We start from the raw sequence: 22,530 nt of genomic DNA on the forward strand, positions 1-22,530 counted from the left end.
CCCATTTGCTGGGAGGTGGAAGGGACAGACTTTGCCAAAAATGTCAGATGTTGCAGAAGAGAAGTTTTGCAAAATCATGTCTGAATTTAAGCAGGAAGGGACAAACAACCTTAGATTCAGGTGTTGATGTCTACGTTGCCTCTATCCTGAATGAGGTGCTTCCAAGTGGCACTGCTATGGCACAGGAGTCACTGAGAGAGGCCTGTGAGGTCCACACAAGAAGATGTTTTCCAAAGACTCCCTGTTGCCTGCTGTGGGAAAAGGCAGGCACACCCATGCAAGGGGACTTGCTGTAGGGCAAAGTCAGATGAGACCAGCCAAGCACCAACCTGCTCCAAGAAGTCAGGGACCTCTTTGAGACTACGACTGAGCTGGGGAACATGCGGGTGGGAACTGGCTTGCTGTGCTGCCTGACAGATGCACAATAGTGTTCAGTATCTTGTTGTTTCAATGCCAAATATTAAGTAATGTTGGTCTGTGTTTCAAGGTGATGTATAGTCAAAATCTCAGTCACGATTCTGAAAAACTGACCTATATCCTCAGGATACAGAGATCATGAGGGTGTAGGATGGGATTTCTAAACTAGAGAAAGTCGGGATGAATAGGACCTTCAAAATACAGGGTATTATTCCACCATTCACAGTAACTGATGAGTCTCATTCTTGTTGAAGCTATTTGACTGGTGTCTTTCTGGCTATCAGTGCTGATTTATGAAAGAAAAATGCACTAGAGGAAACATGAACATTTAAATGGAAACTTTTTTAGGAAAGAATGTTTGCTGAAAAGTGCAGTTTTTGAGATGATGACTTGCAGATTTTGTTAGATACATTTGGTAAATAGTTTTATTCAAAAACAAAAGGAAAAACACTTCTGTAACTGTGTAAATGTTTCTTCTACAAATACTTTCTAAAGGAAATGCTTCAACATTAAATCAACACATCTAACTTGTAAATAAAACGCATTTCAGAAAAGGGTTAAACAGCCCCAAATTTAAGTGATTTTTTTTTTCACTTTTGTTTGTGTCTGATGTTTTGTTCAACCTCAAGCAATTGTTTTTTAAAATCTTGTGCCAGCTCCCCGAAATGTTATCACTTTGGATTGACCTAAAAGGGATTTTTATTTTTTTTTAAATCTCCAGCTTTTTAGCTTGTCCGCTCAGCCATAAAATCCATTATTCACGTAAGTCTACTCAGTAGGGATTTATAATGGGTAACCAGCTGACAGGAAGCACAGTCAGATACCAGGAGGAAAGAAGGAAAGAAAAAAAGCAGTTCCCCAAAGAGCAGAAAAATCACTGGGAGCGTGTGTATGCATGGGGTGTCTGGAGAGGGAATGGGGGCAGCTGTGGTTCAGAAGAAGAGCACTGGTAGGAGTAAAGGATGCATGCTAATCCTAGCCTGACTCAGTTGGAGCTGTCTCTGAGGCGGGATATGCTCCACTTTGAGTCACCAGAGTGATTCAGACATCTGTGGCTAAGGAAAGTTGAATTCTTAATGACGAGGGAGGGGTTGGTCTATTGGTTATTACTGTGTCAAGTTCATGGATGTAACATCCCAGTCATGACCTCAGTGGCTGTCAACTTTTGCAAAGCTCTTCTGTTTGCCATTTTGTATTCTGGCAGTGAATGGGTGTTTCATGGGATAGATACCTTGAACGTTTTTCTTGTTCTAACTTGAGCTCAGAGGGACTGAGTACTTCCTTAGAGCAAATCAGCTGTAGGAGGCCAAGCCTGTCTTCTCTCTCAGGACTCGATGCCACTTGTTAACCAGGGCTCATTAATTGTGCACGCCCAGAATCACCAGTAGAGCCAAAATATCTGAGATTTTTATTTGTATCTAACATACCTTCTACTATTTTCCCAGCGTTCTCTTTCAACGTGTATGATGAAAATTTAAATGACATGAATTCATATGGTAACAGTCATGTAATAAATGGAGTTACTGGTTCTTCCTTGAATTCTGAATTCTGCTGCTGTAACCATGAATTTTGGGGAGGGCCTCAGATTTCAAAGACACAACACATATGGGTCAGAAATGTGGCCTGGACGTTTGGATGGGTCATGACCTGAGAGAGTCTGGTATTCACTTGCTCTCTAAGCATTAGATCTTTGAGATCTGGAAGTTAAAAATGGGAATGAAAATCAGTACTGAGGGAGAAAACACTGTGTACAATCTAGCTGAAATATAACATTGTAGATGCACCATTTAAAGTCTGTATTTCTCTCCTTATCCATCTTTGGATAAGGCCATTCAACTGGAAACATTACATGAAGATTAGAGAGTACTTACACTTAATGATTTCTGAACTGGTGCTAATAAGCTTTTAAAAAATTTTTTGGAAAAAGAAAAAAAAGGGAGAGTTTTTATTATGGGTAAATAATACCAGAAGAAGTCAACCTAGCTTTAATTTGGCCAAAACAAGTACTTCTGTATCTCGTATACACCAAATAGATCTCATATACACAAGCTCACTTGTTTTTCTTTGCCATCACACCAGTGAGTAAGTTCAAACCATAGGGCATTAATCTCAGTTAGGGGAATAAAATAAGTGCTGTTCATCTCTGGCCTTGAAACTGGCAGTGCTTTGTTTGCTGGTGGTTGTACATGAGAAGTGGTCTGCTGGGAAAAGGAGAGTGACCAGAACAGGGATGGCAGCATTACCAGTGTGGATGTTGTAGTGACTGCAAGGAGAAGAAGATGCTTCTCTAGTTGTGGCTGGTAATTTCAGGCTTATGATGTTCAAGCGCTGGATGGTTTGTGACGGGTTATTTCCTTCCATTCCTAGCAGTGCTGATGTCTGTCTGTAGGCAGAGCTTCTGCTGGCAGCCTGGGTCCCAGCATCTTCCTTTGAGCTCTCTCCATACTCCAGTGGCAGTAGGGTAGGCAGGAGGTTCCCAGACAGTCATGCATTGTTTCAGCTCCCTGGTGGTTTGTCCTCCCTTAGTACTGAAGGGGAATAGATGAACAGGTGAATGCCAATGTAGTAAACCCCTAGGAATGCAAACAAAAGCTTATTGTGGTTCCCTAAGCTCTTGGTCCATAGAGACTTGCTCAAGACCAAGGTGTGTCATCTTGATTCTATCAAACCTAGTATAAGAATGTATTAAGCTACCTGAACAGTGATTTTGCTAAGGCTTCTCCCATCATAAGAAATGCAAACTCAAACTACTTCTCATAGCTATCTTTATATAGCAGCCATGCTTATTTGGATGAATATGGAACATATATATCCCAACTGCTTTCATAACACAGGGCTTGAAAAATCTATTTTGTTTTTTTCCAAACTCCACAGTTTTGGAGGGGGGTTTGTAAATATTTTTTTTTTTTCCATTATTTTAGTTTCTCTCTTTCCCTTGCCTTCTGTTCCACCCATCATGGCAAAAGTTAAAAAAAGAGGAAAGCTAACTAAAAAATGAAAAGAAACAGAACTCCTAATTGAAGTTTCCAGTCCTTAAATGCCTCTCTTCCCAAAACACTGACCACCCTGTCCCAACATGTGGGAAGGATGTACCGAGACATAAAATAACAGTGCAGCAAATCTCTGCTGTGCTGAGAACACAAAGCAACTTCTAGCATTAGCTCTTTAAGGTAACAGGAGAGCATTCTCTCTGAGACAGGCTGTCTTGTGTGACCCTGCTTATCCCTCTTTCTTTTCCCCTGAGTCCATTGGCAGAGCGGACTGTTTTGTTGTATCTCTGCAGGAAGCAGTATCGCGCTTCCCTGAGGACGAGCAGCTGGCACGAATTCAAAATGTCATCCAGGAGCTCCCACCATCACATTACAGGTGAGAACATATCCACCAAGGTACTGTGAGACAGTGGGGTGACCTTCACCAGCAAGGAATATTGAGTGGAGCTAATTTCCAGAGGTCAATTCCCAAAGGCTGACTCATCATTTCCAAATCTGACAACAATTTGTCTGGCATTTAAATATCATCAAACAAACTGTTGTGAGAGATGAGTAAGCTCTCTCTGCTGCAGTCTATCTTCGTCCTTCTTTGTGTATGGCCCCTGTGATAACCTTGGCCAGTGTCCTGGGTGTGGTGAGATGAGGATCTGCTGGAGGTGCTTGAGCAAGAGCTAAGCCCTCAGCCTTTGCAGCATCCCAATCCTTCTCCCACCTGTCTTCCGTCTTCTTCGCACCCATTGCTGAGGATTGTTTTGATGGTGTCCCATCCTTATGGCCATCCCAAGGCACAGCTGTTTGCTGCTATCCTGTGTAAATGCTGTTGCTATGAATGCCCTGTGGTGCCTGTTGTGCCATTGCAGACACTGCCTTCCTTGAGGAGAGAACAAATCTAAGGCCAGGGCTGGGTCTGAGCTTTGCTGTCCCAGTGGGCAAGCATGGGTCACTTGACACTTTTTCTCTCTCTTCTTGTGAAACCACTGCAGAACATTGGAATACCTGATCAAGCACCTGACTCACTTGGCCTCCTTCAGCAACATGACCAACATGCACACCAGAAACCTGGCCCTGGTGTGGGCTCCCAATCTCCTCAGGTACAGTAGAGACTCCTCTCATCCAGAACACCATGCTGAACCCCAAGGGCAGCGCCAGCACCTGAGCCTGGTGACCCGTTCCTGGAGGCAAATGCAAAGGCAGGGAGAAACAGAACAACTAAAGGGAACAGTAGAGCAGAACCAACTGCTTTTAAAAGGAGCAAATTTCTTCCAGGTTGAATAATCTGAGGTCTTACTGCCAGCATTCAAGGAAGCTTGTTGTTTGGTGTGTTTCTTTTATATATATATTATATAAAAGCCGTTATTTGCAAGTTGAGCACATTGATTTAAAAATGAGGGGTTAGCTCATCCCTGCAGAATGGAAATGACATTTCTGACCACTGCTTCTGCAGTGGGATGGTGAGAGACAGCAAGGCTTGGAAGGGAGTGCAACAGGGCAATAATACTGCAGGCCTGTGTCCAGATGTGCTTGAGCATAAGTAAGATGAGCTTGGTGAGCTTTAGATGGCAGCTGGAGTCAGATCTCAAGACCACTGGTTAGTTTATCGTATTTGTTATGCCTGGCACTCTGCTGGGAAGAGGCCCAGATAAGATGCAGGCAGAGCTTTGGCTGATACATTGTAGAGATAAGCAGCAGAAGAAAAAATATTATCTGGGGAAAAAAGAGTAAGAAATACTTTGTATCTTTTTGAAATTTCCTTCCCCATCCATCCTATACCCATGCATTGAGAGGAACGAACAACACTGGGAGAATCCAGGACTAGTTGGACTGGCAGGGCTGGTAGGGGGAGCCCTGGTCTGGTGGAGGACAGGAGGGGGAGAGACATTGGCTGGAGAGGTACACCCCTGAAAAGCATTCTCTTAAGAGTTATCTCACCCTTTAAAATCACAGAACAGGCAGAGCAGGTTCTGAAAATGAATGAAATGTTGAGTCTATTGAATATCACAAACCTTTACTACTGAGACATTTTCCTTGTAGCATCTGTCCTTGTGGAAAAAAAAAAAAAATGATGCCTGTTTCCTTTTTGCAGTCTTTCCTAAGTGCAGGTCCCAGGGAGGATAAGACAGGAGCAAGCAGTGCAACTACAGGCTCCTTACAGGGTTATCCTCTTGGCGATGCCCCAAGCTATTATCTAACACACCAGTCATTAACTTTACAAAGGATCCATTGCCCAGAGATAATTTCTTCAGCAACACTTTGGCATGTCAAGATAAGGAATGTTTCTTTGCTGAGAGCAACAGTGAGAATGTGGGAGTGATGGGAGGGCAGAGAAGAGACTACTGGGCAACACGGCAAAGAACTGGAAAAATTGGCATGGGGAAGAGCTGAGCAGGGTTCTAAGAGATTTCACTGAGAGATGATTGAAGTGCTCAGTAGGTATCTGGAGTCTGAAGGCTCCTGCCTTCTTTCAAGCCCAACTTCGAAATAGCTCACAGAGGAGCACAGAGGGAGAAGGGTGGAGTTTGTGAGTTGCAGTTTTATCTACTGCTGAAGAATATAAAAGTGAAGTAGGGAGAATAACACAAGCAGGAAAGAAAGCAGCAAAGATGGCAGAGAAAACATGGAAAATCATTTTTAAAAGAGTGAAAAGGCAGAGAGGATGGGGACCTGTGAGGAAAGGAGAGTAAGAGGTGCAACAAGAGTGGGGAAAATAATACTGTGCCAAGTCTTGCTGGAAGAAAGCTGGTCTCTCTTTCCCAGGGGCTGTGTGTGGCAATGCTGGCTACTGGTATACTTCTTTCCTGGTGCAGGTCAAAGGAGATTGAGGCAGTTGGCTGCAATGGGGATGCAGCTTTCCTGGAGGTGCGGGTGCAGCAGCTGGTGATTGAGTTCATCCTGAATCACGTGGATCAGATCTTCAACAACAACAGAAAAGCCAGTTGTGCAGAGAGCATTGGTAACAACCTCCCTGTACCACTCTAAGTGTCACTTGCCATGAACTCCAGCTCCTTCTGTATCCCCTTCCTCTAGTATTTCAAGCACATCAACACTTACCTTGCTTACAGACTCTCCCAAACACAGTCCCCCACTACTCTTGTACTCTTCATCCCCATCTCCAACATTTTGTTTTTGAATACTAGCCTTCTCCAGTGTGCTCCCAGATTGCCCTACGGCTCATCTTTTGCATGATTTCACTTGGCTTAAGTCTTTCTGCAAAAAGACTACCTGATTGTCTTTTAATCCTGGCATCATTTTCTCTCTAAGCCCATCAGCCACAGTCTCAATTCTTCTTGTAGACTCCCCCAGTTATAATTCCTCATACAAATGATACCTGCCCTGAAGCCACCATATTCACCCAAGGCAGGAATCACACTCCCAAGATAAAGCTTAGGCTTGTGTTCTAAAAAATTAGGCCTTGTACTTGGGGACATTTTTAAAAAAGATATCTTTTTTCTTTCTGGGACATCAACGGTCTTGGGAGATGCTGACCTTTGTTATTCAGCAAAATATTTGTTATCAAAATGCTTTTAAGCCTGGGAAATGAGAGGGCTTGGATCCACAGTGACCTCATATAATTACAGAAATATGCATCTTTCTCTTTTTACACACTGGGAAGACTTGTAATACCTGCAGAAGTGAGGGAGTAGCCTTTCTGCTTTCCAGCCTTGTGTCAGTTTGTCCTATTCACCTTTCCCTTATAAAGTGGCATTCCCTACTAGTCTGTCCTTGTAGCCTGCAGTTTCAGGGTAGTGCCCTGCTCAACCTGTAGCACCCCTGCTTTGCCTGTCTGGATGCCATTCCTGTGCCCTTGTTTATGCCCTGGCAGAAGGCACAGAGTGAGGAACTGCACCTGAACTGCCATAAGCATTGCAGCAAAACATTGACTAGAAAATTCCAAAGCTCCTGGTTTTACTCTAGGTCACTGGCCCAAAACTGGCCCAAGTGCTGAACACCACTGGCCTTTAACAGCTGTGTGGAGTCAGGAGAGAAACATGCTGCTGGTCCCAGGTGCTTTCTTAGTGGGAAAGAGCCTCTTCACCTGGCTGCTCAGCACAGGCAGGAATTCTCACCCTGCTGCAGCAGCAGGGCTAAGTACTCAGTGGACTCCAGAGACTGCTTCATTCATGCACTTTAAGGTCATCTGTTTAGGACAGGCCTGTTGCTGGGGTGGCATATGGGAAGTGTGCTTTGCCACTGCCCAGGTACACAGAGACCTTCAGTTCTCAGGGCTTTCAGTCACACTGCTTTCCATAGTCCTGAAGTGCATCAGGAAGGTAAAGTAATGCTGCTTTTTAGAACAGCACCCCTCCTGGAACAAGGCAGGGAGGAGAAGGATTTGGAAGTGAGAGAAAGAATTAGGCACCAGTTTGAGATTTGGGGCTGAATGGTATGAAAATGTGGAGAGGGAGGATGGAATGGAAGGAGAATGTGTGAATCCTGATGTTTTTCAGAGCTGCTTCATTCACACCAAAGCGTTTACAGCAGAAGCAGTAAGTCTATGCAACACAGCCTTTGGCTGGTGAGCGTGGCCCCTGCTGGGAATGCACTCAGATGGATACAGTTGTTGGGGAGATGGTAGACTTAGCTGACAAAAAGCCTCTCTCCCTGCACGCGCTGCTCCTTTCCCCCTCTGCAGGAGTCGTTCCAGTCAAACAAACACATGAAGCTCTTGCTCTCATTTCTCCTCACACCAGGCTGGAATGTATGTTCTTGCTTTTCAGAGAGTGCCTCAGTTGTCAAAAGTCTGACCCTCCCCACAGCCTCCCTGCCAATGAAGCTGGTGAGTCTGGAAGAAGCACAGGCACGGAGTCTGTCGGCCTCCCACCCGGCTCGGAAGGAGAGGAGAGAGAACAGCTTGCCTGAAATTGTCCCTGTAACTGGGCCCCTCTTCCACACAGTTGTTGATCTCCCCGACAGCAAGTAAGTGCTAAGAGGAGTGTAAAGTGCAAACCAAAAAATGCAGGTTCCCCAGAATCATCAGGAACAAGACTTCTGTTAGTGTGGTATCCCCACACTTGCACACATGAATCTACAGCATTACAGTTGCTGTGTTCATAGTTCCACTAGTCCTCATCCCTCCATTAGGGCAGAGCCTTGCAGACCTCCTGAAGGAAGAATTAATTTCTTAGCATCCTTGGCTCAGCTCAGGCTTTGCTTAAAGGTGGGCTCTGAGTGAAGCAGGTCTGGACACAGCTCTTCTACGAGTTCCACCTGCTGGCTGCTGGTCCATGACGCACCTGGTGACAGTGACCTGCTCAGTTTCATCATTCTCAAGGTTCCACTGCACTCATAGCCAAGGAAAAAGCCAAATTTTCATTCCTGGTAGGGAGAGATCTTTATAGATTGTCATCCATGCCACTTGTGCATATGCTGGGAGAAGAGTCCAATTTCAGCTGACATTGCTGCAGTGGTTAGCAGCGCTGCCCAGCCTAAGTATTTATTGGTTGGTCTGTCTGTTAATATATGGCCTCTCTACTGCCTGACTGTGAGAGTTTATAGCCTCTGAAGCAGGAGGCTCATTAATCTATTGACCCATAAAACACCATAGCAAAGATATTCCCTCACACTTGATATATTAAAGAAAAATGAGCCATCTAGCAGAATACTGGCAAGAGGATTACCAGCTTAAGACAACAGGGTGTACTGCCCCTTTAGAGTGACTTTTCCTTTCTCACTGTCCTATCCCCAAGACAATAATCCTCTTTTCAGTACTGATTTTGCTCTTCTGAGTACTGATCTGAAAGAAAAGCAGAGCTATGGGGATAGTAATGCCATTTTGGAAAGCAGTATAGGGAGATAGGAGGTTCTTGGTCTGGAAGAGGGGAGATTGAAGGAAGAGTCAGAATGGGTATGTGAAGGAACTGAAACAGAGTTTCATGCAGTAACGTGCATAGAAGAAAACTGGCTTCAGGAGCAGCAGCTTCTTTCTGTTTAAAGCTGGGATTTCCAAATTTGACACAGGTAACTGGTGTCCCACTTCCTATGACATTTAGTAGAAATTGATTTAATTCCTTTAAGCCTCCTCCTTTTGGTTAGTGCATTACAATAACATCTGTTAATGTAACACCTATTATTAAATTCATATTGGCCTGAGAAGCATTAGTAGCAGTTTGTATTAAGATATCCTTTTATTTTTGCAAATTCATAAAACTTACAAGACTTGAGGACTTTCAAGGATAGCTTTGTGCACTGGGCAATAGTAGCGGTTCCATCAGTTTTCTGGAGTTTGTCTTGCATTTTGTCATTAAAACCCATTTATAAAGCAATTTTTCTGTACTGTACTGCAGGATAGTTCTAGCCTTGAAAACCTTTCTGCAGACAGCCATGGTTGATCACTTAGTCAGTCACAGTAGCTGTAGTGTGATGCCACATCCAGCTCTCAAGAGTGGGTTTAGGTGTCTTTCCGTCTATGATATGGTTAAATCAGCAATATAGAGAAATCACTTACAGAAAAGCAAGAATCATAGAATCACAGAATATGGTGAGTTGGAAGAGACCTATGAGGATCAAGAAGTCCAACTCCTGTCCCTGTGTCGGGCACCCCAAGAATCCCACCATGTGCCTGAGAGTATCATTCAAATGCATCTTGAACTCAGGCAGGCTTGGTGCTGTGACCACTTCCCTGGGGACATTGTTCCAGTGCTCAGTCACCCTCTGGGTGAAAAACCTTTTCCTGATATCCAGCCTGAACCTCCCAACCTTCCTGCCATTTCCCCAAGTCCTGTCACTGGTCACAGGAGTGAAGAGATCAGTACCTGCCCCATCTCTTCCCCCTGTGAGGAAGCCAGAGACTGCAATGAGGTCACCCCTCAGCCTTCTTTTCTCCAAGCTGAATAATCCAAGTGACCTCAGACGCCCTTCTTAAGTTATCCCATCCAGACCCTTAACCATCCTCATGGCTCTCCTTTGGACACTGTCCAATATCTTGATGTCCTTTTTATATTGTGGTGCCCACCAGTTGGTTGTGTAGCTATACCTTGAGTGCCTTAGAATCCAAGGAGGTGTGAGAATTAAAACAGAAGTGGGTTGAGGGGAGAATGCTCAGTGGTTCTTGTGGGATATTAAAAAGACAAAAGTTTCTGGGATTTGGTAACCTCATAAGCCCTTTTTCCTTCTAGGAGAAAATTATCTACCAAGTCGAAGAAGTGGAAGTCGATATTTAACTTGGGCCGTTCTGGCTCAGAATCAAAGTCTAAACTGAGTCGAAATGGGAGTGTCTTTGTAAGGGCACAGAAGCTCTCAGGTAAGAACATACTTCTCAGTAAAATATTTCTCTCTATAGCTTTCTCCTGTGATATTGACAGCATGGGACTACCTATATCCACATTACACCAACATCTTTAGACTTGAGATAGTCTAATGGGATCATGTTTGTTGTCAGGTTTCATGGACATCTCATTTTCATGAGAGGGCAAGAAGCACCCTTTCAGGAGGGTATGCTAGTTACAGTATTTTTTTCCACTTTGGCAGGTGATAAACAGGCTTCTGTTGCCCAGTTGACAAGTTTGGGGACTAAGAAATGCCATGTATGTTTGGACTGGTCCAGCCCGGACATCTTTTGGCTCCCAATGTTCATAGTACTGGGTGAATGGTTGTCCTTCCAGGCTGTCCTTCCACTAAAGGACATCAAAGAATCAGCTGTGTTCAGTGTCTTTGAGGAAAGCAAGATGCTGAGAGTACCTATGGCTCCTGGCTCTCAAGACTTTGAGAAAAGCTGTTATATTTGCAGAATTTACAAGAGAGAAGTTATCTTTCCTCCTGAGCTGCAATCTCTGAAACTCTCTACTTCCTAGAAAATCACATGGCAGTGTCAGTTTCCAGGGTTCATAAATGATGACTCAATTTGAAAAAATCATGAAGCTAAATGAAAAGTAAGCACTTTTTTTTTTTTTTTTTTAATAAAACATATTCTTTCATATCTGAAAAAATAAAAGGTGATTTGGATTTAGAAGTCCTAGATTTTTTTAGTATCTCCAAGACAAGAAATTCACTTTTTAAAAGGTGATGAAGGTAGGCTTTATTTTTTAAGATAATCTCATGACTGCAGGAGCTGGTGTTTGGAGAGCTATCAAACATTGCAAGACTTAAAATAAAAGAGTTAATGTTGGCAACATTACCCACCACCACATAGAAGAGAGGCTGTTATTGGATCAGAAGTAACTGTGAAGCCAAATGCTGGATCCAGCTCTTTTTGGACCCCTGCCTTCCCCCGGGTTTTTCACGTACAAATGGCCTCGCAGAGGGTGCCCATGGTAGGACCTCAAAATAGCCCTCCATCCTATTTTGATGATGGGATCGCCTTCTCACTTTGATAAGGAATACTCTGTCCCAAAATAGTGCTAACCCAAGGATGCCCAAGAGTGACTGAGCCCAGTGATCGTGGGGGCCGATCCTTGTTCCAAGCACAGCACTGAGTGACAGGTGGCTGCACATTCTCATCAGCAGGATACAAAAATGCACAGCCATGTGCAGAGATTTAGGCACTGAAGTAGTGTTTTAAGAAGCAGTGCTTTAGCTCTGCCATCTTTTATTTTTGTATGCTCTTTGCTTACAGCCTGATGTGAGGAAAGAGGAACTCACTGTTGAAACTCAGCACATACTTTAGCACAGTTTGTGGTCATGCACACAAGCCTGCAAGTCACATAAAGTGTGAGCTGCACAGCTTGAATTCTGTTCCCCTGGGAAAGCAGAGCCAGTGCTCAAGACATCGTGCCATGTGAACATAAAAGGTAGCCAGGACTCCATACAAATGCAAAACGTAGCTGGAGTTTCTCCTATGCTCATGTGAAAGTCAGTCCCAGAAGCCCTTATTATATAAACAAGTGAGGTCCAAGAAGCCTGCTCGTTTTCTGCCTTACCTATTGTGTTCAACACTGTAAACAGAAAACGTTGCTCCCAGACATTTTCCAGAGCTCCATGGACCCTTTTTGGACTGCCAGAGGCTAACTTGTCTTCCTCACCAGCTACATTACCCACCATTTCCCATTTTCAGAGTGGTCCCAGCTACATGCTTCGAAAATCTCCCAGTAACAGACCTGTAGAGTGTCTAGTGACAAATGACAGCTTGTTTCTGGACAATCAAGTCCAGTGAGAATGAGCAGGCAACAGGTTGCTCACTGCCCTCATAAACTTCCTAGAGTGCTTGCTGGAGGCAGGGCATGCTCATGCCAGCACAGAGCCTGGGAGTGCAACGTAAAAATAACCTAACATTTACTATCAGGAATGAGAGATGAGAAGGCATTTATGTCAATTTAGTTTAAAAGTCTTCACAACAAATAGCCTGACTTAATGAGGGTAGGGTGGCAGGGTGTGTGTGTGTGTGTGTGTGTGCAGTGGCACGTAACAGTTTTGGGGGTGCTTAATTGCTTCACAGTGAAGCTGGTGTTGACTGGCTGGGTTAAGTATAGCTCTCCACATGTCCAGCAGGCACAAAGCTGTAGTGAGCACTAGCAGATCCCCAGCTGTGTGGGTAAGAGTTGTGGGCAATAAGCTGTGTGGTGCAGATACAGAGGGGCAGCACTTCGAAGTGGAAAATAACTTTGATGCTTGTCTGGCTTGCCCATCAATATGTAGCCTTTGGTCTTTATGGGCTGAAACCTGAAAAGCTGTGGGATCTGAAGCCTGTTTCTAAAACTCATTTTCCACAGAAAAAGCGACTATTCGGCCTGCGAAGAGCATGGACTCGCTGTGTTCCCTGCCAGTGGAAGGTGAGACATCAATATGCTGGGTCTCTTTAGCTTGGAGAAAAGGAGACTGAGGGGTGACCTCATCAATGTTTACAAATATGTAAGGGGTGAGTGTCAGGGGGATGGAGTTAGGCTTTTCTCAGTGATGACCAGTGATAGGACAAGGGGTAATGGGTGTAAATTGGAGCATAGGAGGTTCAAGGTGAATATCCGAAAAAATTTTTTTACTGTAAGAGTGACAGAGCACTGGAACAGACTGCCCAGGGAGGTTGTGGAGTCTCCCTCACTGGAGACATTCAAAACCCACCTGGATGAGTTCCTGTGTGATGTACTCTAGGTGACCCTGCTCTGGCAGGGGGGGTGGACTAGATGATCTCTCGAGGTCCCTTCCAACCCCTAAGATTCTATGATTCTATGATTCTATGATAAGCTACACTATGAGGGTGGAGGATTGCACCTCTGCATTCTCAGCTTTTCTTCATGTGCATGCATCTTTAGCAGTCTTGTGTGTCTTTTGTGTTGGTGCATGCACCTCAGAGTTACCACTATGCCTAGTGGCATCTTTATTAGCAATGGGATCACTTCAGTTTCATTCTTGGTTATCCTGGGCACAGAGTTGCCATTTACGAGGCAACGTATAAAGCAGTGCAAAGTGATTGCAATAAGCCAACAAAGCCCAGAGCTGTGATTGCTGTGGGCAGTGTGTGCTGGCCCTAGACTTGGCTGCATCTGATTGAGAAGGGCCTGTAGGAGGACATCCTATCCAGCCCTGCCTGCCCAACTAGAAGGAGGCCCCAGGGCTGGAGCCTGGAAGATGTTTACTGCCTGCTTTCCCCATTCCTCTGGGAAAATGCGTTTGCCGGGGCAGGACCCATCCGTGTAGGAGGCATCCTCACAGAGGAAGGTTCCTTGCTAATGATTTGCTTCCCACTGACTCACTCCTATCTTCCCACCTTTAGGGGAGGATGAAAAGAGCAGATTCAAACGGACAGTGACTACTGGAGGGTTTTTTGTTCCTGTGATGAAGATACGGACAGGAGGCACAGGCAGCTCATATGACCTCAGCAAGGAGAATGAGTGGGAGCGGGATGGATCTGCCATGGGGGCCAAAGGAAGCTCAGAGCTGAGTGGGGAGAAAGATCCTCCCCGGACCCCACAGGCAAAGTCACCTCCTGAGCAGCTGAAGGTCTTCCGCGCAGCAGAGAGTGCTGAAAATGAGCAGACCTCCCTCAAAGGTGGCCACATGTTCTACACCTCCGAAACAGCTGCCAAATCAGGTTTCCCAAGCAGCCTCTTTCCCCTGGAGGCCTCCCCTCGTCACCAAAGGAAAGCCTTGAACATCTCAGAGCCCTTCGCAGTCTCTGTCCCCCTGCGCGTGTCCGCTGTCATCAGCACCAACAGCATGCCCTGCCGTGTGCCCCCCAAAGAGAAGGTTTCCCTCTCCAGCCTGGAGGAGCTGTCTTCCCTGGTGGCTGAGAGCACGAGCTCCTCTTCCCTGGAAGCGGGGACCCACACCAGGACAAACCAGGTGCAGGAGCGGGCGGAGAAACAGCTGGGGTCCACCCTGCCAGCAGCTTCATCCAGAGGTAAAAGTGTGTTAGAGGAAGGTGATGTGGAGCCTCTGTTGGTCTATTGGAGGTGCCCTGCAGCTCGGTGGTGTGGAGGTTGCTCAAGCCTGCTCCTGTGGCAGGAAAAACACTAAGCTGTAGCAGGATGGGTGTTTGATAGTAGCATGTCAGGTTTGTGCTTGTTGCAGTAGTGAGACTGGGGAGGTGAGCGGCCTCCCAGCAGTGTCTGGTTGTGCTCAGAGGGAGTTCTTTAGCTTTGTTAGTTAGCATTGGGTTGAAGGAGCACCTTTTTTGTCTCAGGGAACATGTTTTCAGTCACAAGTAGTTGCATCATTCATTTGTGTTTCTGATCCAGGTTCTCACCCTGAGGAGTTGGTGGCAGCCAGGAAGTCTGAGTCCTTAGAAACTTCACAGCCGGCAGCAGAAAATCAGGAGACGTTATGTGGGCCAAGCAGCTGCACAAGCAGCACCAGCAGCCCCCAGCAGTCCTCAGGGCAGAGCCCCATCTTGGAACAAACACCAGCCTCAGAGGTTCATACAGAACCACTCCCTGCAGACAAGGCAGAGAAAGGACAGCCCAAGATAAAGGATGTCTCCTCAGAAGGCAGCTGTAGCCAGCAGGACATCAAGACAGCTAAGACAGAAGAAGGGTCACACTTAAGAGATGTGGTAAGGAACAAGACAGGAAAAAAAAGAAGGGGGACAATGTCATAGTATTGTCTGGGAGGTTATTTAAATTTTATTTGTATATCTGTACTCACAAAAGCTATGGCTATGACCAAGGCTATGCAGGGTCAAGAACTGACTATGAACTGATTTTACTGCTGTCCACACCACCATGTGGTGATTTATCTTTACACCGCTACCTACTGTCCCCTTTTGGTCTTCTTTTCCTGTAAATAAACAACTGCAGTCAGTACAATCTGTCTGCTCTGAGACTCTCCAGATGTGAGACTGTCCGGATGTCTGAGCATTTTGACCCATGGTCTCTGAATTCCCCTTCTATTTTTACTGTCCCATTTGTCCTGGACAGCCTGAACAGTCCTTTTCACATCCTTTCTCTGCACACTTTAAAATTTTTGGGTTTTTAATTATTATTTTTGCCTCCTCTCTATTCCTACCAGGGCTTTATCACCAGATTTCTTACAGTGATGCTAATCTCTGGACAGCTATTCAAAGATCTGTTGGCATAATTCCTTGAATAGACTATTCATTCTAGTTTGTGTGCAATTTGGAAATGCCGATCCTCTGGCAAGGCCAAGTGAGCCTGAATGGAAAGAGCTGAGAAAAAGGCTGAGACATTCCAGCTACTCATTCACTTCGCTTTTTTGGTACAACTGTCCAGGCCTCATTTTGGCTGCACCTTGGATCTTCTTTTTCATAAACTCACTTGTTTATAGACATATTTCCTTCCCTGGACTCATGGCATGTGTGTGTTCCTGTACCCATAAGCATGCTTGTTCAGGAGCCTGTCTATTCTAAGAGGACTGTTTGAGGAAAAGGGAAGGTTGTTTGCTTGTAAGTTGTGAGCTGTCAGGTCATGGCATTTTTTTCTGTTTTTCAGATTGAGGAGGACCCTGCAAAAGTCCTTCTAGAACCTCTCTGGCCAGAGATGCAGCAGGAACTGAAAATTATTGAACCTGAAGAGGAGCTCCTGCTCTTGCCAGCATCTGTCCCCAAGCCTGGCCTAATTTCTGAATCCTCTTCTTCAGTACAAGCAGATAGTTTGTCCTCTGGCCCAGGGCAGAGTCCAACAGTGTCTGAGCAGAACTCTGCAAGCAGAACACCACAGACAACAACTCAGGTGCCTTTATTTGGTGCCACTGGCATGAATCAACAAGATAGCCTCCAGAACTGCCAGTCTGATGTGGCTGCACAGCAGAGCTGTGCTTCAGCCCTACCCAAACCCAGTACTCTTCCAACTGCCACAGCCACTCCAAAGAACCACCACCCAGTGGTGGAGGAGAGCAGGAGTGAATGTCTCACTCCTCCAGTGGACTGGAGGAATCATAGACAATCGGAATTTAATGAGGTTGCCCCAAGCAATGAATTTTCTTGTTCCAAAGGAGCATGTCCAGAGTCAAGGAGAGAAAAAGACAGCACTTGCCAGCTGCAGAGGGAAAAGGATGGTCTTACCAGAGTCCAGGCTCAGATAGAGAAGCCTGAGATACTGACTGCTGATGAAAGGGACACATTCTCCTCCAAGGCGCCGAGTGGAGCTGGAATCCAGGAGCTGAAGGAGGCCAGTGCTGTCACCAGAACCCATGATGCTGGAGACCAGGATGATGAGGATACCTGGACAGATAATGTGCAGAGCTTAGAGCTTGTGGAGCCATGGGAGGATCACCAGTGGGTTACAAGCCCACTTCATTCCCCCACCTTTAAGGACAATCAGGAGAAGATGATACAGGAATTTCAGCCACAGAGCCAGAGACCCGAGACAGGCTTTTCTGTTAGACCACGATTCAGTCGCAGCCTCTCCCTGGACAGTAAAGACAGAGTGATGAGTCTGTGGGCTATCCCATTCTCTTTCCTAGATACCAATGACCAGCAGCAACCATGCAGTGACATTCTGCCACTGACTTGTGAACTGCCCAAAACACAGCCCATCTCCCCCTCTAGCTTGGGCAAAGCTAAGCCAGATGAGAGTGGCACATGTCCTCCACAAGAACCTTTGAAACCTGAGGAGCTGAGGTACCCCCTCAGCAGAGAGGAAGTACCAGCTGAGGAAGAAAGACCCTCCAGAATCCGTCTTTCAGAGCCAGAGGAAAAGAAAGTGGACATGAGCAAAGAAAACCCTTGGAACTCAAAGCTTGAACTGTCTTTACCATACCAAAATAGCCCAGGCAATTCTTCACAGGTGAAAAACACAAAGGAGGAATTATCCTCATCTCAGGACACTGCCCTGGGAGGAGAGACTGTTACTAAAGCATTGTGCTCTGCCACTGAGTCACAGCTGAGTAATAAAGGTGAAGAAACACCTCGCAAAGTGAAGACTAGGCCGTCATCCCTCAACTTGGATTCACTCCTTCCAGCCCCAGATTTCTTCACATTTGAGAGCTTGTCCATGCCCTCTGCCCCTGGGAACCTCCTGTGTGGGCAGAAGGAAGTAAAAAGCAGTGACTCTGTCCCATCCCTGCCGACTGCCTGCCCTGCTGCCAGCAAAGGCATTCCCCGGGGCTCTGCTTTCAATGTCCACGTGGATCTAGACTTGGATTACCTGGCAGTGGCTCATGCCACCACTGGCCGTCGTAACTCTGCCCCCGTCAGCGTGTCGGCAGTCAGGACCTCCTTCATGATAAAGATGTGCCAGGCTAGAGCAGTGCCTGTCATACCACCCAAGATTCAGTACACCCAGATCCCCCAGCCCCTGCAGGCTCAGAACACTGCTCTGCTGGCCGAGAAGAAGGAAGCAGAACCCAAGCAGGCCATCAGGCAGACTCAACGGGTTGCATGGAGCCACCTGGAGGCCCCCAAGAGCCCACTGGCAGAGAAGAAAGCCAAAGCAGAGAAAGAAAACAGTGACCCAGCTCAAAAGGACTCAGCCTGTCCTTGGCACAGCAGCCTTGGCTCTGTGCCGGAGCCATCTCAGTCCAGTCATCACCCCACTCTGGATGCCCCTGTCCTGCGCCGAAAGCGCACCTCTGAGGGGGAGGCAGCTGGAGATAACCCACAGTCCTCAAAGATGGAGAGGCCATCAGGGTTCTCCAAGCCTTCCTACAGATCTAGGCCCGGGAGGCCCCAGAGTCTGATTCTCTTCAGTCCCCCTTTCCCCATTCTAGACCACCCTTCCTCTGCAGCAGACTCCAGGGTGTTGTTATCACCCATCAGAAGCCCCACTCAGACCACCTCTTCAAGCTCTATTTGTGGTGACCTGTCTGAGACTTCGTGGAAGACTCCTGAGGGGGTGACACTGCGGAACAAAATGACCATCCCCAAGAATGGCCAGAGACTGGAGACCTCTACCAGCTGCTTTTACCAGCCCCAGAGGCGATCTGTGATTCTGGACAGTCGAAGTGGGAGGCAGATTGAATAGCAACTGCTTCTTGTACTCCTTTGCTGTAGTGGGACTGTTCAAGACCAACTCTGTTGCCATTTTGCTGTGTTCTAACTATTTTGTGCAAGATGGACCCAAATACTCTATGGTTTCCTGCAAAGCATTTTTCTATGGAGAGTCATAGTCTTTTTGTCTTGCTTTTCCCTTCCCCTTCTCACCCCTACCTAGTCCCTCACTGCCTGCTTTTTTGTAAGCCAGTCCCAGGGAACTTGCATTTTCTCATACTAAAAGTGTAACAAGCCCTATGAAGGTCTCATCCTCCATATGGAAAAAAGGAAAAATAAATCTCATTACAATGAGAAAACTGGGCTGGGAGGAAACTGCTCCATAGCACTGCAGCCCAGCATGCAAGGGCACAATCTCTGCTGAGGAGATCAGGCCTTGGGTCCTTGGGACCTCCTTCCATAGTTTCCCAACAACCAGTGAAGGACCATGCCTGTCCATGTCTATTTTCTGATTTGGATAGTGTAAATAAACAGTGCAAGGAGACTGGGGATAGCTGAAGAGGAAGGTGAAGCTGGCATGAGCATGTCACACAGGGTGAGGAACAGTCAAGTTACAAACATGCTACCCGAAGGTGCTGCCTCCAGCTCTATCCTTGCATCAAAGATATGTTCTTTCCAGCATGTGCAAGGGCAGGAATGAAAGCAGCTGAACAGGAAATGCCTAGTTGTTGTTTTAATCCTCCAAGTGCAATTAACAAGTTTTGTTGTGCTCAGCCACACCTTCCTTGGGCAGACAAGATCTGTATGACTGGGGAATATGTAGCTGGCTGTCCAGCAGTAGAGGCTTCTCAAGATGGTATCAATGAAAGCAAAAATATGGTCCTAATGAAGGCCAGTATAAACTATTTTCATCGTTGCTTGAAGCCAGTTGACGCCTCTGCAACTATCTCCAGCTGTGCTCTCATGCTGCCAGCAGCAGAGAAAAGCACAAGGATCTTCTGATCTGCATTTCCTCGGGCTATTGCCCTCTTGCTGGTATCTTTGACCCTTGGTCTTTCATTGCCACTGTGTGGCATATCCCCAGGTGCTTCTTCCTCCTTTAAACTTCCTCTCCTTAGAATCTGATACCATTTCTTTGAGAGCATGGCCAGTTGTCACCTCCCTGCCTCTCAGTGCTTTCCAGTTGGTTAAGGGTATGGTAAAGAGGATGATTTGTGGGACTGCAGAACAGATCATAAACAATATCCTTAGAGGGGAATTTGAAGTGAATTAAACTCTCTCCTGAAGGGCTGTTATTGTTACAGGCAAATACATGTTCATATGAGCAACAGCTGCTGTGGGAATGGAATTAAAGCTTCCTTTATAAAGCCTTTAACTTACCCATAGGCTCATCAATTGCCTTGTATGTGACTGTGGGTGGTTGCAAAGCCAGGGACAGCCCATGCTGCCTCTGCAATGTAAATGTCACTATTGACCATGGAGGAGACAGGAACACAGGTGTTGCTTCCACCACTGAGATTGTCCTTGTAATGGTGCTTGCAGGGGCTGTAATTTATGGAGATGGCTGAGTCTGTAGGCCCTTGGAGGGGTGTTATGGGCTATAGTTTAAGCAGTAACTGAGCATCTGGTAGGAAGTGCTAAAGCAACCATGGTGAGTGTCAGTCAGAATTTCCCAATGGATGTATATTAAGGGCTTTTTTTAATTAGCAAACTCAAACCATGAGCTCTTGGTCTGTACTGAATGTGTCATTGTGGCTGTAGGGCCCAGAATTTGTACAGTGCTTTCTCTGCAGTCTTTGCTAAAGGGGAGATATGCCAGAGTACTTTTGAGAAGTTCTGGGCCCACAGATGCAAGGAATGTATCTTCAGCAGAATTTTCTCCTGTCATATCCAAAAGGAGGGCGAAAAAACAAGAGGGCTTTTCTCTGTCATCAGTTACAGTCTTTGATCATCCCCATTGTATTCCTCACTAGTGCATAACACCATATCCTAAGGAACAGAGCAGAGAACTAACTCCGTGCTGGCAGCGTTGTTAAAGGAGAATATTTAACCAGACAAGAGCCTGGAGTTCTTGTTCATGTCCATGTTCTTTCACAGATACCAGCCTGTGCTTTACCTGGGCAGGCCATAGATGACAGGTCCAGATTATGCAGCTTCAAGACAATTGTATTATCCTCTTCCCAAGCCTGTGCCTGGGCAGCCTCTCACTAAAACTCTGGCATTGCTAGTCCTCCATATCCCTCATAGTTAGCACAGCTCTGTGCTCCATTTACAAGGCACCCAAATGCCTTTTTTACTGCCTCACAGGAAAGCTTTTAACCACCATGGCTGTGGTAATGGCAAATGACTTGGGAAGGTGTGATATGACTTATTGTGGTAAGGCTTTACAGGAAGTAAAAGTTGTGGAAGTGATGCCCAGGCTTTTTTTGGCATCAACAAAATAGTTTACTTGGGGCAGGGATTTGTATTCTCTTGGTTCCTAAAAGTTTTGACTGCCAAGGCATCTGGAACAGAGCCCGTGAAGCTCGCAAGGTGATGTATCAAAAGAAAATGTGATGAAACCTTGGCACCTTAACATGTTCTTGAGTTTTTTTTCTCCCCCCCCCGCCTTCTTATTCTCATATAAGCTGATCTATGAACAAAAAATGAACTCTGGCAATCTGTATATAATACACTGTCTCAACTCTTAACAGTGTTCCAGTAAGTAATAGTGCTTTTGGCATAAGTAGTGAAACTCTTGCAAGAGAAAACTATTAGAAATCTTTATTTAATATTAAAGATCAGCCTCAACTAAAATCTGTATCCAGACTATACTTTTTAAAGGTGCTTCAGAATTTGAACTCAGATCCAGGTCCTGGATTTTAATTAAGCAGAGATTCTGTAGTACATTTCTGTTTTGTAGCTTGATTCCATCTTCATCCACAATTTCATCTCCAGCCTTCTGCTGATGTATCAAATTTCCAAGAGCCTGGCCAGGGGGTCTTAATGCAGGCACATTACTGTAGCTCCATGGTCACAAGGGGGCTTGTATCAAGAGCATTGAGATAAAGCCCCAGATCCTGCAGAGCTGAGAGTACTTGCTGAGTTGCAAGGTGCACCACTGCACAGATGTCACCATTCCCAGCTCCAGATTCATCTGCAGAGTTTGCAGTGCTTGATGGGATCCATGCTGACAGCCAGAGTTGTTGTTGCTGTCAGCTTCAAGAACCAGAGCTTGATAGCTGGACAGAAAGCCAGAAGACAGAAGCCATCTCCCATTGAATGGTGCTCACTGTGTGGTTGGAGTTTCCTGAGATCCAACATTACTAAGCCATTCCTGAGGTCAGGTTCAGGGTCAGACCCCATGTCATTTTTACTTCAGAGCCCTTAGGTTGTCCTCTGTCACCCTGCAGCAGCAGACTGAACCTGAGACTGGAAACTCTTCTGAAGTTCAGTGTTCTGCAGTGATAACACTGTGGGTACCAAAATCCCACCCTCCAGCACAAACCTGCTACACTAGAGACCTTCAGAAAGGATTTTGCGTTTTCTGCTTGGATTTGGGTTTGTTTATTTTATGGTATTTTTTTTCTGTGAAGCCCTATGGAGAGGGATGCATCAGATTTGTGGGAGATGGGTCTGGCCTAGAATTTTAATTTTTTGTATACATGAGAGCTGAGTCAGTTGTTCTTGGCACTGTGGAAAGGACCTTCCTAAGTAGACCAGCATATAATTTGCAGCTCTACATGGATCATTTCAGGGACTTTGCAGTACATGCTGATTCTCCTGAAGCTGTCAAGAGTGTAAAGGCTATTCCCAAGCTTGCAGATAGCCTCAGTCTCAGTCACCTTATCCTATCCTGATCGTGTTACTTGTGGACTTTTACCAAGGGGACAC

The 22,530-nt window shown here is 45.9% G+C and overlaps 1 protein-coding gene across 1 annotated transcript in view; it reads left to right on the forward strand.

The window, feature by feature from the left end:
- Positions 1-18,691, forward strand: part of ARHGAP31 (Rho GTPase activating protein 31) — a 56,299-nt gene extending 37,608 nt beyond the window's left edge. The window contains exons 4-12 of the mRNA XM_009998223.1: positions 3,701-3,783; positions 4,391-4,498; positions 6,212-6,357; positions 8,123-8,321; positions 10,520-10,644; positions 13,049-13,108; positions 14,047-14,673; positions 15,011-15,324; positions 16,220-18,691. Of these exons, the coding sequence (XP_009996525.1) occupies positions 3,701-3,783; positions 4,391-4,498; positions 6,212-6,357; positions 8,123-8,321; positions 10,520-10,644; positions 13,049-13,108; positions 14,047-14,673; positions 15,011-15,324; positions 16,220-18,691 (4,134 nt within the window). The remainder of the gene's footprint in view (positions 1-3,700; positions 3,784-4,390; positions 4,499-6,211; positions 6,358-8,122; positions 8,322-10,519; positions 10,645-13,048; positions 13,109-14,046; positions 14,674-15,010; positions 15,325-16,219) is intronic.
- The last annotated feature ends 3,839 nt before the right edge of the window (positions 18,692-22,530 follow it).

Source organism: Chaetura pelagica, unplaced genomic scaffold, assembly GCF_000747805.2.
Source record: "Chaetura pelagica isolate M959 unplaced genomic scaffold, ChaPel_1.0 scaffold65, whole genome shotgun sequence".
Lineage (NCBI taxonomy): Eukaryota > Metazoa > Chordata > Aves > Apodiformes > Apodidae > Chaetura > Chaetura pelagica.